Source organism: Scheffersomyces xylosifermentans, assembly GCF_036884685.1.
Source record: "Scheffersomyces xylosifermentans strain CBS 12540 chromosome Unknown RJT20scaffold_1, whole genome shotgun sequence".
NCBI classification, from domain to species: domain Eukaryota; kingdom Fungi; phylum Ascomycota; class Pichiomycetes; order Serinales; family Debaryomycetaceae; genus Scheffersomyces; species Scheffersomyces xylosifermentans.
In genome coordinates, this window is record NW_027042939.1 from 1,281,739 (window position 1) to 1,296,644 (window position 14,906).

General features: G+C 38.7%; 7 protein-coding genes across 7 annotated transcripts; 4 read left to right on the plus strand and 3 right to left on the minus strand. All coding sequences in view use genetic code 12, as the record gives it.

Moving 5' to 3' along the window:
* Positions 1 to 723: 723 nt before the first annotated feature.
* RJT20DRAFT_132124 (uncharacterized protein) lies at positions 724 to 2,304 on the minus strand (the record flags this gene model as incomplete). Its single annotated transcript, XM_064918110.1, has 1 exon — positions 724 to 2,304. The coding sequence occupies one exon, from the start codon at positions 2,302 to 2,304 to the stop codon at positions 724 to 726; it is 1,581 nt and encodes a 526-aa protein (XP_064777017.1).
* Positions 2,305 to 3,026: 722 nt separating this feature from the next.
* Positions 3,027 to 4,486, plus strand: RJT20DRAFT_124092 (uncharacterized protein). The gene has a single exon (XM_064916129.1). It carries the CDS (start codon positions 3,076 to 3,078, stop codon positions 4,255 to 4,257), a length of 1,182 nt encoding a protein of 393 aa, XP_064777018.1. The 5' UTR covers positions 3,027 to 3,075; the 3' UTR covers positions 4,258 to 4,486.
* RJT20DRAFT_124093 (uncharacterized protein) lies at positions 4,487 to 5,533 on the plus strand. Its single transcript, XM_064916130.1, has one exon. The coding sequence runs from the start codon at positions 4,694 to 4,696 to the stop codon at positions 5,468 to 5,470; it is 777 nt and encodes a 258-aa protein (XP_064777019.1). The 5' UTR covers positions 4,487 to 4,693; the 3' UTR covers positions 5,471 to 5,533.
* RJT20DRAFT_124094 (uncharacterized protein) lies at positions 5,529 to 7,842 on the minus strand. Its single transcript, XM_064916131.1, has one exon. The coding sequence runs from the start codon at positions 7,795 to 7,797 to the stop codon at positions 5,593 to 5,595; it is 2,205 nt and encodes a 734-aa protein (XP_064777020.1). The 5' UTR covers positions 7,798 to 7,842; the 3' UTR covers positions 5,529 to 5,592.
* Positions 7,843 to 7,974: 132 nt separating this feature from the next.
* Positions 7,975 to 9,262, minus strand: SEC22 (SNAP receptor). The gene is made up of 2 exons (XM_064916132.1): positions 8,887 to 9,262; positions 7,975 to 8,817 (listed from the first exon to the last, which is right to left on the minus strand). The coding sequence occupies exons 1-2, from the start codon at positions 8,918 to 8,920 to the stop codon at positions 8,204 to 8,206; spliced, it is 648 nt and encodes a 215-aa protein (XP_064777021.1). The 5' UTR covers positions 8,921 to 9,262; the 3' UTR covers positions 7,975 to 8,203.
* Positions 9,263 to 10,482: 1,220 nt separating this feature from the next.
* On the plus strand, positions 10,483 to 11,250 carry RJT20DRAFT_132129 (uncharacterized protein; the record flags this gene model as incomplete). Its single annotated transcript, XM_064918111.1, has 1 exon — positions 10,483 to 11,250. The coding sequence occupies one exon, from the start codon at positions 10,483 to 10,485 to the stop codon at positions 11,248 to 11,250; it is 768 nt and encodes a 255-aa protein (XP_064777022.1).
* Positions 11,251 to 12,863: 1,613 nt separating this feature from the next.
* On the plus strand, positions 12,864 to 14,882 carry RPT4 (proteasome regulatory particle base subunit; the record flags this gene model as incomplete). The annotated part of the gene is made up of 2 exons (XM_064918673.1): positions 12,864 to 12,903; positions 13,735 to 14,882. 2 exons carry the CDS (start codon positions 12,864 to 12,866, stop codon positions 14,880 to 14,882), a joined length of 1,188 nt encoding a protein of 395 aa, XP_064777023.1.
* Between the last annotated feature and the right edge of the window lie 24 nt (positions 14,883 to 14,906).

The following is a 14,906-nucleotide window of genomic DNA, read 5'->3' on the forward strand; positions in this document are numbered from 1 at the left end:
TAGATAGGAGCTGAAACCTTCACTACCTATACCCGAGGGACTAATTTAAGCTTCATAAGCACCATCTGTCCTTTTGAAATACAAATCTTCTTTTGGAGACGACGCGGAAACCATGCAATAAGAGGGCGCACATTCCATCAGCTCATTAAAAGAATATTACTCAAACTCAACAAACTTCTCGTCCAATCATGTGGCCTGATGACCAAGCTTTAGAAGGAATTTAAGATGTTCTTTAGCATTAGTTCTCCACCCACCATTTTTGCTGACTATTATTAGTAGTTGCTGTTCTCTCTCGGCCGAAGTTCTTCTAATTACGAACTCCAGAGTATTTCGGAGTTGGCCGTTCCTCGGCTTGTTTTAGACCCCGTCTGGAAGGGAGACCTCATTCTTTCGCTTGGCAATTTATCCGAAAAACGCATCTTGTGAGAATCACCCATATCATATGCCTACCACAGAAATTTCCAAGTACTGGCTACTTTCTGCCAAAATCAAAATATTTTGTCAGGGCGGAAAAATGGCTACAATTCCGTATTTGTTCCTTCGGCTAATCAATATATTTGAGGCGTAAGGATTTCTGACATGCGTATGCGTTTAATGTATGTCCACCAGTAAGATAAGTATTTATTGTCTATTTATTTATATAGGGAATGTAATTACTCCTAGACCATGCGGCTGGAAAAAGGAAGCATATTACGAAATGAAACCGAAAAGAGACAAGACATTCTATTGAGCAGTGGTACCCGCAGTCGTGTTCTTTTTTGCAACTTCGTATTCCTCACTGTTCCAGCCGTAATACGTTTTTGCCCTGATATAACCAAATGTAAAGTTGCATCCAAATAATAAAACAATAGACCCGAACAAGACCAAGAAGAATTTTAACCCAAGGGGCTCCACCAATGAGTTAATAAGCATTCCTATTGTTTCTGCACTTATCAGTGACGTATTACCTCCACCAAGGGTTTGTTCTTGGTTGATACATTTTTGCAAATTAATGCATAACCCTTCCAAAGCAGGGACTCTTGTCTCAGGGCCACAATTATTTTCCTCATATGACCTTTTGCAGTACTCTATTTCTGACCTTATATTGGAAGACTGCACGAGTAGTTTGACATCAATATCACGTCTAATGGCTGAAATAATACAGTACAAGACGTAAATAGTGTATATGGATGCAACCAAGTTGACCATGAGCTGCAAGTATGATGATAAAAGATAAGGAACTCTGGCAATTGGAGAGATATTTGAGCTCCAAGGTGATGGAAGGTTTGGGGACTCAGCTGCACCTAATTGCAATTGTTGTTGCAGATGTTCAATATTCGTATTCCGGCTGGGCGTAACCTGCATTTGCAGCTTGTTTTCATCATTACCAGTATAATAGTAATGATGATGGTGTATTTGAACGGTGGACGTATCTTGAGGATTTCTCCCAAATAATGATGCTGATGAGTTATCTATGTTATTTATAGCATTCATGGACCGACGAAACAAGTAGGATTGGTTGAGAGAGTTATCATATAGAGAATTATGGCCACCAAAACTATCATAGTTTCCACTGTTACGATTGTAAACATATTCTTCCGTATCGTCTTGTGAATCTTTGGTATGGGCAAGGAAAGTGTTTAGATCAGAATTAGAAGAAAACGACGTTATATTGCGGAATGTGGTCCCCCGATAGCGATCCACCGTATTGGGAACTGATCTATAAGTTCCAAAATTTGAGAAGGAAGATGTGGAATCATTTCGATATGCACTGGTATCGAATTCATGGTCTATATCTTCTTTTACGTCATGACCATCGGTAGACGGTGCTGGAAGCAACAATTTCTGGTGGCCTACAGCCATTCGAGCTCCTAATATTGTTGGGGAAAGGAGCGAAGCCATTATGCTTGAATGACCTTCACTATACTCATCTTCATGCTCTCCACCTTGAGAATCCTTACTGGGAATTTCTTCCTCAATATTATTCTTGTCTCGGATCTCGCTAATGGGAGTTGAATGCAACGGTGTAGACGAAAATTTGGCGAATTCTGTTATTGGTGTTAAAGACTCAGCGTTTCCAGGTATTGCATTACGGCTTTCGGGTTCAGGAGTATATTGTGCAGTGTGATAATCATGTAAAGTTTGCTGATTATCTATCATTTCATAGTCGATGTCCATTAAGTCTTCATCGTCTTCTGTCTGTTGACGATAAGTTCTACTGTAACCGTTAGCTGTAGCAAAGCCAGTAGTGTCCTCTAGTGAAAGTGACTGGAAAAAGCTACCATCAAATTCCTTGCCTTCGTTGGAATATCGCTTGTATGCCATTTTTTATTGATGTTTATAATGGTAAAAGTGATTGATATTGTGTAACATGTACTAAGAGTGATAGTAGATTGATCCACAAGAATGATTCTAAATTCAATCCATAAACAGTTAATTTCCTGGTAGTTTATGGTTCCTTGCTTGCTATGATCAGTATAATTCGTATCACTTGTTTAGTCTCGTTGGACTTCAGAGAGGAATACGAATCAATGATTCTTTAGTTTCACTAGATCAAAATTTTGTCTATTTGAGTTGGCGGTTGGATTATATTCCCGAATCTCCCAGACAGATAATGACTTTCCAGATAACAAAGAAGGTTTTCTTCTTCTTCTTCTTCTTCTTCTTCTTTACTTTGGTGGCAAACTGTAGAACTTCTTTGATTCTACACCAAAATTGGGTTCACTTGAAGTATAAACAATGAATTGTCTATACAGATATTAAACAAGCAATTTCAGATTTTCTTCCAAAAACAATATAGCAATAATTCTTAGTCGATATTATATACTTTTACCACTTTTCTAATTCTATATTTCAATTACTCTTATCTCTAGTATTTACAAACAGATGCCTTTTATTTCCTCTCTATAGTGTCTAGTGATACTTCGCTAACGTGTTTGCCGTTTACGACCATGCGGCTCACTCACGCGCAGGCCTCGATGCGCTCAGTCTGGAGAAATATTTCACGAAGAGCATCGGTAAGTGATTTATAGATGGTTAGAGACGGTGGTTTAGGCTGAAAATTAGGTTAGTTAGAAGAGAAAAGTACTAATAACAATGGGATCGAAACGTAAAAAGGCCCAAAAGCAAAAGGATTTTGTAAAGCCCAAGCTTAAGGTCGGTAAGACTGCCGCCAAACCAGATAATCATACCGATACTTCGTTTACTGCGAAGACCATCTCATTACCCAACCAGTCTATAGCCAAGAGACAGAAAACATCTTCCTCCTCAGACGAAAAGAGAGAAGAAATCGACTTATCTCATCATTTGTCATTAACTAAGCATCATTCGTCTTCAACAAGAAAAGAAGTCTTGGACTATATCGAGCAGCATCTCCCATCAAATCCATCTTTATACAAACAAATCCTCACGCTGGTGATACCGTTGATTCTCGACCAATCTCAAAAAGTAAGGACCAGTTTGGTCTCCCTCCTTACAGCATGTGCTAAGAAGCAGCCTGGTGTTTTAGAATTGCATATGAGATCAATAGCCTTATTCATGCACTCAGCTATGACCCATCTTCAACCAGAGATCAGAAATAACTCTTCCAAGTTCTTACTAGTCTTGGTTGAACAATCACCACAGTCCTTGTGTAAGACATATTTTATTAAGACGTTGAAGGCATATTTCACGTTAATGGCATGGTCATTAACACAAGACAAGAAATCAGTTTCTTTAGCCATTACCACGACCTCCATTGGAGGTTCAGCTAAGAAAGCTCGTATAGGCCACTTGGCTGTTCTCAGGCAATTCTTGTCAGCAGGTTTATTTCCACCAAAAGTTGACATAAATAAGAATTCTGAAATAGATCCAGAAAAGGTTGCTTCTGTTCATCCACAGTCATATAAGTATTTGATACCAGCCACAACATCACAAGCATACGCTCCGTTGAAACTTTTCACTAATGAGATGCCCAAACATAAGAACGGTACGGATGCCAAAAATGGCAGTAGTAACACCTCTACCAAGGAAGTTGATGATGGAAAATTCCACCTTTCAGATTTAGATACTATTACCGCTGAGGATTTGGAAACTCGTAGGAAAGTGTTTGTTGATGTGTTCCAAAGACCAGTTGTGAGAAGTTTGCAGGGTTTAATTAAGGAGGGAGGAGAAGTTGGTAGAGAAGCCAATTCATGTTTACAGCTTATTCAGGATTTAGAGAAAGATTTGAAGGAAGAAGAAGAAGAAAAAGAAGAAGAAAAGGAAGAAAAGGAAGAAGAAAAAGAAGAAGAAGACTAGACATTCCACCACTGGGTATTCCTATTTTGCATTTTTATAGAAGTATACACTGCGAACAACCAGTAGTCACAAGACAATAGCTTGTATGTGTATTAACATTCAAAAAGAGAAGAATATGCATGCAAAATATAGATACAATAGCAACATGAAGTAGAGATTGCTGTATATTGACATTTCCAAGGTATATTTAAACAGGACATAAATATATACCTATAATAATACATCTATTGTACCTTTAAGCTTAACCTTCTATCTCTTCTACACCACCATTATAACCAAATCATGGAGCGATCGTCACCCCCAATTACCGCCTAATCCACAGCACTGCACCTAAATTTGCACCTTTCTACTCCACGAAATCGACGATTTTTCACTGGTACACCAAAAACTATAGTCATTGACAAGAGTAAGTGTTTATGAAATAGCCATATTTACTATGTTCAGAAGTACCTTATTGAGAAGCGGTTCTCTTTTGAGACCGTTAATTGCAAAAAACACAGTTTCTTTCGGTAAAAATTACCAATTACAAACATGCCGTTCATTCACTTGCTCGAGCATTCAATTGGCGAAGAAGAAGACAAAGACTTCTAAGAAGTCAGCCAAAGAAGTCGCTAGCGAGGAAGAAATAGTAGAAGAAGCTCCTACTATAGATTTTGATGACGCAACTGCCAAGTTTCAATCAATAATTGAAAAGTTCAATAAGGCCGCTAGTGAGACCAAATTAGGAAAATCAAACCCTAAGATCTTCGACAACCTCACCGTGAGTACTCACGACGGAGAAGTCGAGTTCACCTCCGTTGCACAGACCTCTGTCAAAGGTAGGAACTTCATTATAACCTTGTTTGATCCGGAAAATGCCAAACATGTCATAAATACTGTTCTCGGTTCGGGGTTGAATATGAATGCTCAAATCGACCCTACCAATAAATTCACATTGAAGGTGCCTTTACCACCAATTACTACTGAGACGAAGAAGGAGAACGCTAAACATTTAAAGGACCTCTTTGAGAAGTACAAGCACGGATCAACTAAGAACAATTCATTGTCAGCTGTAAGAGCAGATGTAAGAAATAAGTTTACAAAGCAATTAAAGGGCCAAAAAGGTACCGATGCTGAGACGAAGCTCTTGGCTGAGTTCGAGAAATTGTGCAAGAGCTATAACGACAAGCTTTCAGAAGCATTCAAGGCTGCCGAGACTGCTATTCTCAAGTAATTTCCAGAGTTGAATCGAATTCACTACAAAGAAGATCTACAATTGTATATATAATTTACCAATAAAAGTTTTTATTATAACATTAACTGAAGGTGTAAAGTCTCTATTAAGGATTCTTCAATCTAAAATGTCACACCTTCCCCCAAGAATAGTCTTTTGCGATACTTCTCGCACCACTGTATGATCTTCAAACTATTTGCAATGAGATCTTTTGATCCAATTTCTTCATTGCTTAAGCAATAAAATTCATATACATCATCAGAGAGCATAAAGCCTGTTACTGAAGTCCCTGCTCCATTCCATCTTGTGTATGTCAACTTTTTGCTCTCCAGTCGGGACGAATTTATTTGACGGACAAGGCCAGTCTCATGGTTATATGTTGCCTTAAGTTTGCTTTTTATCTTGGTGGCCTTACTATTATGCAAAATCGAGTAGAAATAAACCAATTGAAGTAAAGTATTCATGCTTCGGTCGTTATTATAGTACACCATGTCATTCATGATGAACTGATTCAGGCATTTCAATTTGTATATAAAATGCTTTATAGCAGGAACTCGTATATCGTTCAATATAGATAACTTCGTTGATTCCAAAAGCTCTCTGCTCAAAGGGTTGTTCCGCGAATTCTCTCCCTTGACTATCTTCGTTATAATATAACGTGAAATCTCTCTCATTTTGAAAAATGTATTCTTATTACTACTTATCAATATGATTGATAGCGGTTGGCTCACTGTAGGACGAGGTTCAACATATTCGGAAAGATCGAACTTTCTAACGAACACATAAAGGAAACCATTCGGATTAAAGTTTGGCATGCAAAGCGGGATCCAAAGATCCTCTGTAAACTCACTGTCTCCTGATTGCATCTCAGCTGAAGATATCATAGAGAACAAAATCTTCAAGTCTTCATTGGATAATGTATGGTTTCGCGGTTTCATAAAGCTTAGGATTCTGTTAGATGAAGTAGTCAAAAATGAGAAAAGCAAATCTTCGCCGAGATACCGTTCTTGATCCTCTGCCTTACTGAAAAATGATACAGAATCACTGTTTACCTCCAGGTCTAAATCATCTTCCTTAACTTTGATTCGCTTACATGAGAGGAATATGTTGTTTAAACGATTCCTTGTGGTATTTCTGATTTTCACACTTTGGATAGAGGAGTCTAGAAGCTCTCCAATGTAAAAATCAAAACTGCTGGTATCGCTTATTTTCTCTCCCTCTTTGAGTAATGGTAATCCATAAGTCAATTTGAGGCACAAAGCCTCAAAATTATGGAAATCCAATGGGGTCAACACCCTTCGAAGATCATAATTCATTCTATTGTGGAAATTCTTTTCAATAGTAGGTTTGGAGAGTATTGAAAGTAAATAGTTGTACAAAGTATTCAATTGGTTGATCAATATAAGATCGTCACTATCGCTATCATGGTCCTCAAGAGAGTTTGGACGGGGGTGTAGTTCCTCTTCAACAGATTCATTATGAGTAAATGACATCATTTCGTAACTGATTTGTGACACTGCAACCAAAATTAGGGGATTCTTGTTAATGGCCACAATCTTTATTCTATCTCCGACAGTAATTGATTTTATTTCTTCCTTCATGTTCTCTTCGAAAGTCGAAACTATCGTAGTTATTATACCCATATAACCCATAATGATATCATCTGCTCCATGCATTGAAAATACAGGTTTTCCAGCGCTCGAAAGTATAAAGAAGTGTTTCAATTTTTCAACGAAAGCAGCTTCATCTTCGTCTTTCAGAATTCGTATATATTTGTTGTAATACTCCTCTCCATTTTGAACAGTTTCAGAATTAGGAAAGATATTCAAATCTAAGAATGAAATCTCTTGCCTAGGCAGAGACAACAGGTTACGATGTGATATCTGGCCATTGAAGTGATTTTCATGTCGTATTAAGCCGTTAAGTATACTTTGAAGGTCCTCTTCCTCATTATGACTCGTTTCTATATTGTTGTCTTCCCTATCGTCTTCCTCGTCCTCACTCGTCAATCCAGCAATTGATGGAACATAGCTATTCTCACTTGCTAGAGAAAAGCGTCCCGAACTATGATTATTTGCTACACGCAAATGACTTGAGTCCGGAACCTCGGTACTACTAGTATGGCTGCTTTGTGAAGGTAGTAAATCTGCAGCGTTTATGCTACCAGCATTCTCTAAGTTCACTGCTGTGGTGGGTACACTTGGAAACTTTGCTGGTGATATACTTGGTCCTGAGACTAGTTTTGAAGGAGATATGAACGACGTATTGAATTTGATGGTTTCATGCTGGTCGCTATTTTCTGGGTTCTTTGGATGTACGTCTTTCATAAGTAGAAGACGCCGTCAATTGGTAGTAATAAAACAATGATCTTGTATAACAATTAAAGGTTGTGGAACTAATGTTTTATCTGATATCAGAATGTGTCGCAGAATTTATTTACGTCAAGAAAATGCGACAGTGAAGTCTATTATAGTATGTATTACATGTATTACTACTTAAGGTCCTTCTTGACTATTTGTGGGACCCTATCATAAAAGATTAGATTTAAAACAGATTTATTGAATCCTTACAGGTAGATATAGTTCAATTATCGACCTTTAATTATCTATAGAATATACATTAAAGACTAAGAATGGTACCTTACACTTGGATACATACAGGTGTTGGAATTACTTGGCGGTTCCTAACTCTTACTCCTAGCCTTATCTTACTTCGCCGCTAATTACATCACACCTATCTTCTCAAGAACATGTACCAAATCAAGAAGAGAAAAATTAAACTCACACCCACAACCGGAATGTACTGTCTGATTAAGGCTTCCAAGTTGATTCTTTGTGCTCTACGTCTATATTTGAGCGAATCACTCTTCAAACTCAGGGACAAGTCACTCATTTTGTCCAAGGAATCCCCTCTGTATAATAAGTCTTCGATGTTTTTCGTCATCACTTTCTTGACATCTGCTAAATCATTGTTCAACTTGTCCAAATTGGATTGTGCTCTCTGATCCTGGTATATCTTCTTGGTCTTGCTTAAGAAGTTGTCAAAAGAGCTAAATCCAAATGGTCTAGCGGTGCTTCCCAAGGCCTCTGTACCATGGGAATTCTGAAATTCATGCGATATCTCTTGTAAATAGGAGAACGCAAGCTTTCTGGGATACGATTTCTCGCAAATGCAGATGTATATGATGGAGCTGGCTATCAAATAGTGAATATTGTACTCTCCTGATTCAATGGTTGCTTGTGGCTCCGAGTTTGGCGTGATTCTCGAGATAAGAATTTTACATTTCTTCTTCTGATCCACTAATGCTGGATCGTTGTTGTCATCAACAGAACCACATAAGGGGAGAGCTAGAGGTGTTAGTAAGCCTTTCGTTCCAGAAAAAAGCTGAAATTCAACGAATTGTCTTGTTTACTTACCGTCATACCGGTATATCAATGTGGACTGGATCATGGTGTGTAAGTTATGCTAGTATACTCTGTCATTATTCTATCATGTTAATGTTAACACCTAACCAGAATATTTAGATGGAGAGAGTGAGATGGTTGTGTGCAGGCACGAGATTGCAACAGTATTGTTAGCAGAGGTGGTGGAGGTGGTAGAATATGGGACAGAAGAGTATGATAATGTTAATGTATTGGAGAGAGGAGGAGAGGAGGAGGAAAAAGGAATTGATCTTGAGCAGATGTTATTATGGTGTAGTTATACTCGTGTGGTATATGATATTTTACTATTCTGATGTGTGTATCTGTTATAAAGATGACAATTGGAAAGCTTGTCCAAAATATTAAATCGACTCTCGTTCCTTTATACTGCGCATTTCTCTCAGTTTTTGTTAGTATTCTCTATGGAATATGGACTTACTGTCGTTGTTCCCTACCAAGGACCATATATTAATGTGACAATAAGGATAAGACTTATGGTAGAATTATTGGTACTCAACTCTATTTGTATTTTACCCAATTTTTAGTGCATATTCATTTCCGTGTTAGTTTCCGTGTTCACTTCCTTGTTCTCTTCCGTTCCTGGCTTACAACCCAAGGACTTTTCCTTGCTTTCGCCAATCCGTACCAATCAGTGACATTTGACATTTATCCTCCTGCCCCAATTCGGTGGGAATCTGTCAAAACCGCAGTACACAAAATTCTGCAGCAATAAATATAAACCCACAATATCGTTTCTAGCATATCGAAAATTGCTTGGTCTTTTGGCCAATTCTTGTTTCGTAAGTTTTTATAGAAATAAAATATACCATCGAGAAGCCACTTCGATTGTGAATATACTTTGTTAGAGGCATATTCTTGAAAAAAGAACCGTCGTACCGTTGAATGGGTAAATATGCAATTGGTGTCAGGTTTCTTTTAGTGGTGTCTCGTTGTATTGTCGCATGTCATTTCTGTCATTTCGGACAGCGAAGAGACAGAGAGAGTGACAGTGTGAGACACACAGACAAATTCATTCTGTCGCATTCTTTTTTTTACGTCACACACTCTCATTCTTTTATTGGTATGCGTTCAGTAATAGACACAGAGTAGAGTAGAGAGAGAGAGAAAGAGAGAAAGTAAATTGAGTTCGTTCCACTTCCAGTTGAACACCTTCTCGCTGTTATATATTCTATATTCTTCACTTTTATGACTCTTCATTCATAACTGTTAAAACCCCTAAATCCATATTTTTAGAACCATATCCATATCCACCACAACATCCAATAACCCCACCAATTTACAACATACTTCCTCCCGTAACCAATTGAAACTCACGTGACTCAAACCCTTCCTCTCTCATACAAAAAAATTCGATCATCTTCCTAACGTTTTACTGACATACAACATAAGCTTAGCATTAACAACCAGGAATACAAGTCATAAAATACCTATTTGGTTTCAACAGTTGAATCTTACCATTGATAACTTTCTTTTACACACTTGTCACACATTCATTATACGAAATCAAGGCAACCATTTAACCGCCCTAGAAACCTCATTTGAGTAATCAAAAAATTCATATAGCCGTTCATGGACTTGTCTAATTTATCGTCCAACCTTCCACCCACGAAGCCGGTGAACCAAGGTTCTATAGACGAGTTGAGCCAAGATCTCACTACCGAATTCAAAAACGCTGCCAAATCGGTTGCAGCCTTATACAACTCGTCCATATCTGGCAATACCACAGCTAGTAACCACAAAGTTGAGTTTGCCAATGCTGCTAGATCGGTAGCTGCGTTATACCGTCTTACTCATAATTCAAACTCACTTTTGCATCACAAGGGATACTTACAATGTCTTGACGACCTTTTGGAAGTCATAACTAATGACGGGGACATAGAAAACTGGGCGTTAACCAGAAAGGCAGAGATCTCCAATATGCATAATGCTAGTACTCAAAATACCCAGAGCACGACTTCAGAGGTCAATGTTGACAAAGTAAGCTCCGAACTGGAAAATGTTTTCCAAATTCCACTAGACTATGAGTTTTCATTGCTGCTGGACCTCAAACCTTTGCATCATTTCAGGCCCAGCGTTCCCCCAATGTCTGTGCAGCATAAACAACGGTCAAATTTCAAGCTTTCGAGAAGACTCGATCCGCTTTTAGTGCGTAAATTGCAACAACAGTCACAATCACTGGAAGACTCCTCTTCTGATGGAGACAGTGAAGAATCTGCTGAGAGAGATGCAGAAGAGAGAGTAGAAAGAAAGAAGAACATCCAAGACGACTCACAAGTGACGAAAAAGAAGAAGAACAATCCCACAAGTCTGGCTTCTGATATTTTTCATGCCATTTGATCTTTTAGATCTCATTCATCGCATTCTTTAGTTCATCGTAAATCCTTTAGAGACATGTGCAAGAGCGCCATCTTCTACATTTTCTGGTCATCGGTCACGGTATATAGATATATATTTTATATAATGGTATATAATTAGTTTTGAAATTTGGACTGTTAAAGAGTCATAATAACGGATACTCTGTAAGTACAAGAAGTAGAAACTAACCCTGGGCCTGATTACACTTAATTCTATTTACAATATTACATTCGTATTGCGGTAGGTACTCTAAAAATACTATTTAATACGCAAACAAACCATCATCGTTTCCTGTAAATTCGTCTTCAAATTCATCGTAGTCTGTCTCAGAATCGTCATCACTGTATTCATCTTCCAGGGTCTCAATAGCAGACTCGTCTCCTTCAACCAAACCCTCCAAAGTGAAACGCAACAATGTTTCTCCTTTAGTCTGTGTACCTCTGGCTATCTCGTTAGTGGATTCTACATTACAGTTGGTCAACTTAGACTTTCCATGAATAAGTACATCATTACCAATGATGCAGTTTTCTAATTGAACGTCGTCATCGATAGTCACATTGTTTAAAATAAGACAACCAGTCAATTTGACTCTTTTTCCAATTTTGCAATTGGAACCGACAACACTTCTCTTCACATTGGTTTTCTCTCCAAGTACTGTTTGAGGCCCTATCAATGAGTCAATACCGACATTGGCCAATGGTTTTTCCTTGGGTTGCGACTGGGCAGACTGGGCTTTGGACTCTGCTTGTATTTTCATGAAGTAACGGTTCGCTTCCATCAACACAGGCAAGTTGTTGCTTCTGAAAAATGTGGCTTGATTGGGCAAAACCAAAAATGCAATGGATTCTTTGTTCTTGGAATGCCTCCAAGATCTTCTTCCCAAGTCTCTGACGACTTTAGTTACAGAGCGACTCTTGAAATATGATTCCGTGAATTTGTCTTCATTGTCCTCAAAAATAGAGAAGATATTTGCTGAACCGAAGAAGATAGAACTGTTCAAAAGTCTGGTACTAATTGTAGCGTTAGGGTATCTCCAACACATCTGAGTTCTGATTTTCAATGCCTGGTGGAATTCAATATCTTCTGGAGAATAGATATCCAATAAATGAGATCTGCCATCTTCCAAATCGCTGTAAATGGTATAATTCTTGGGAAATATCTTCGATTTCTTATCTTCTATATCTAATTGATTTCTGTAATGCACCAAAAGACCCAAATCAGAATCGTCCTTACTTCTGTATGCCTCGATTAATACTTGTGGGGGTAAGTTGGTGACAAAATCACACGGTAAAATCACGAAATTTTGAGATCCTTTCAAGGAAGACGATTTATGCAAATGATACAAGATTTCACCGCTACTTTCGGTGTCAAGTCCCAATACGTTAATAGCTGTTGAGTATCCAGAAACATCATCCGATGCCTCTTTGGACTCTGCTTCTTGGTTATCTTTCTTTCTCTGAACAAGGGTGGCATGGTAGGCATTCACGGCCTTTTCGATGTCCTCCTGTGATTGGGTGCTTGTCACCACGGTGACTTTTGGAAAAAATGCCTTTTCACACCATTCCAACACATACTCTATCATAGGTCTATTAGCAATGGGCAAGAGGGCTTTTGGCATGCCTGTTGATCTTGTTTGTGAGAAGGGACTCAAGGTCTTTCCCTCGCCACAGAATACAATTGCGTGAAATTCCATCGCTGCGTATAACACTCACTTTTCTATACTATGTACCGCTTTGTTCCGACCCAATGTACTTTCTGTATTACAAAACAACTGATCTCTTTCTTTTCCATGTCCTCTCTCATTTCTCTCATTACTCTGCTCTCTTTCATTATTCAGTCATAGTAACAGAGATTTTTCGGGTGCCTCTGCACTGTTCGACTTTTTCACGTGACATGTCTTCTTGAGTTTTTTGTTCAGGTTTTTGTTTGATTCTGTTGTTTTTCAGTGGTTTTCTGCTGTCGTTCTTTTGTCGCTTTTCTGTCGCATTTCCCCTACTTTCTTTGTCTCTCGCACTCGGTCGTGTGCTCACCACCATCTATTTTGCCACTACAACAATCGACTAGCGCTGGACGTGAATGTTAGTGATTTAGGTAGTTATCACTTATTGAACAATTGGACGATTGAGTAGTAGAATAGCAGTGATACATAAGTAAGCTCAGTCTGTTTTCCCGTGAAAGATATAGCAGTTCTCATTGAGTTGGATTTCTTCCGGTTATTAGAACATACCTTTGTACATCTACACATTTGTGACTACTTGGTTTCGATACGCATAGTAGATACTCGAAGAAGAGGTGGAATCAGAGAACTAAAACGATCCTAACAACGAGTCAACGAATCGAATCGCTTTTGAATTACTAAATTCGTATACATCATGGCCGAAGAAAACGATCCCCTTTTGGCAGCTTTGAACGCCGACGAAACACCATCGGCCCCACAACAGCAAACAGACCCTGAAAGAGACAGAGCATTGTCTAAGTTCAAGGATAAGCTTCTTGAGCACAGAAAATGGGACGCTCGTTTGAAGGAACTCAGACTCAGCATACGAGACTTGGATAACGACTACGACAAGACCGAAAATGACATAAAGGCTCTTCAATCCGTAGGCCAAATCATAGGAGAGGTGCTTAAACAATTGGATGAAGAACGTTTCATCGTTAAGGCTTCATCAGGCCCTCGTTACATTGTCGGATGCCGTAATACTATCAAGAAAGAAAGCTTGAAAAATGGTGTTAGAGTGTCATTAGACATGACTACATTAACAATTATGCGTATATTGCCAAGAGAAGTTGATCCTTTGGTGTACAACATGACTACATTTGAACCCGGTGACATTTCTTTCAATGGTATCGGTGGATTAACGGACCAAATCAGAGAATTGAGAGAAGTCATTGAGCTTCCTCTCAAGAATCCAGAATTATTCCACAGAGTAGGAATCAAGCCTCCAAAGGGTGTATTGTTATATGGCCCACCAGGAACCGGTAAGACGTTGCTTGCTAAAGCTGTAGCTGCCACCATTGGAGCCAACTTCATCTTTTCTCCAGCATCTGCCATTGTGGACAAGTATATCGGTGAATCCGCTCGTTTGATTAGAGAAATGTTTGCATATGCCAGAGAGCACGAACCATGTATCATTTTCATGGATGAGGTCGATGCTATTGGTGGTCGTAGATTCAGTGAAGGTACTTCTGCTGATAGAGAAATTCAAAGAACATTGATGGAATTGTTGAACCAAATGGATGGTTTCGATACTTTGGGACAGACGAAGGTGATTATGGCAACCAACAGACCAGATACATTAGACCCAGCGTTGTTAAGAGCTGGTAGATTGGACAGAAAAATTGAAATTGGTTTGCCAAATGAGGCTGGCCGTTTAGAAATTTTCAAGATCCACACATCCAAGGTTGCTAAGCAAGGTGAATTTGACTTTGAAGCTGCAGTGAAAATGAGTGATGGTTTCAATGGTGCTGATATCAGAAATGTGGTCACCGAAGCTGGTTTCTTTGCCATTAGAGATGACAGAGACTATATATTGCAGAATGACTTGATGAAGGCTGTCAGAAAAGTTGCCGATGTCAAGAAGTTGGAGGGCAAGTTGGACTACGAGAAATTGTAGAGAGGAGAGTAGTGTAAAATATAA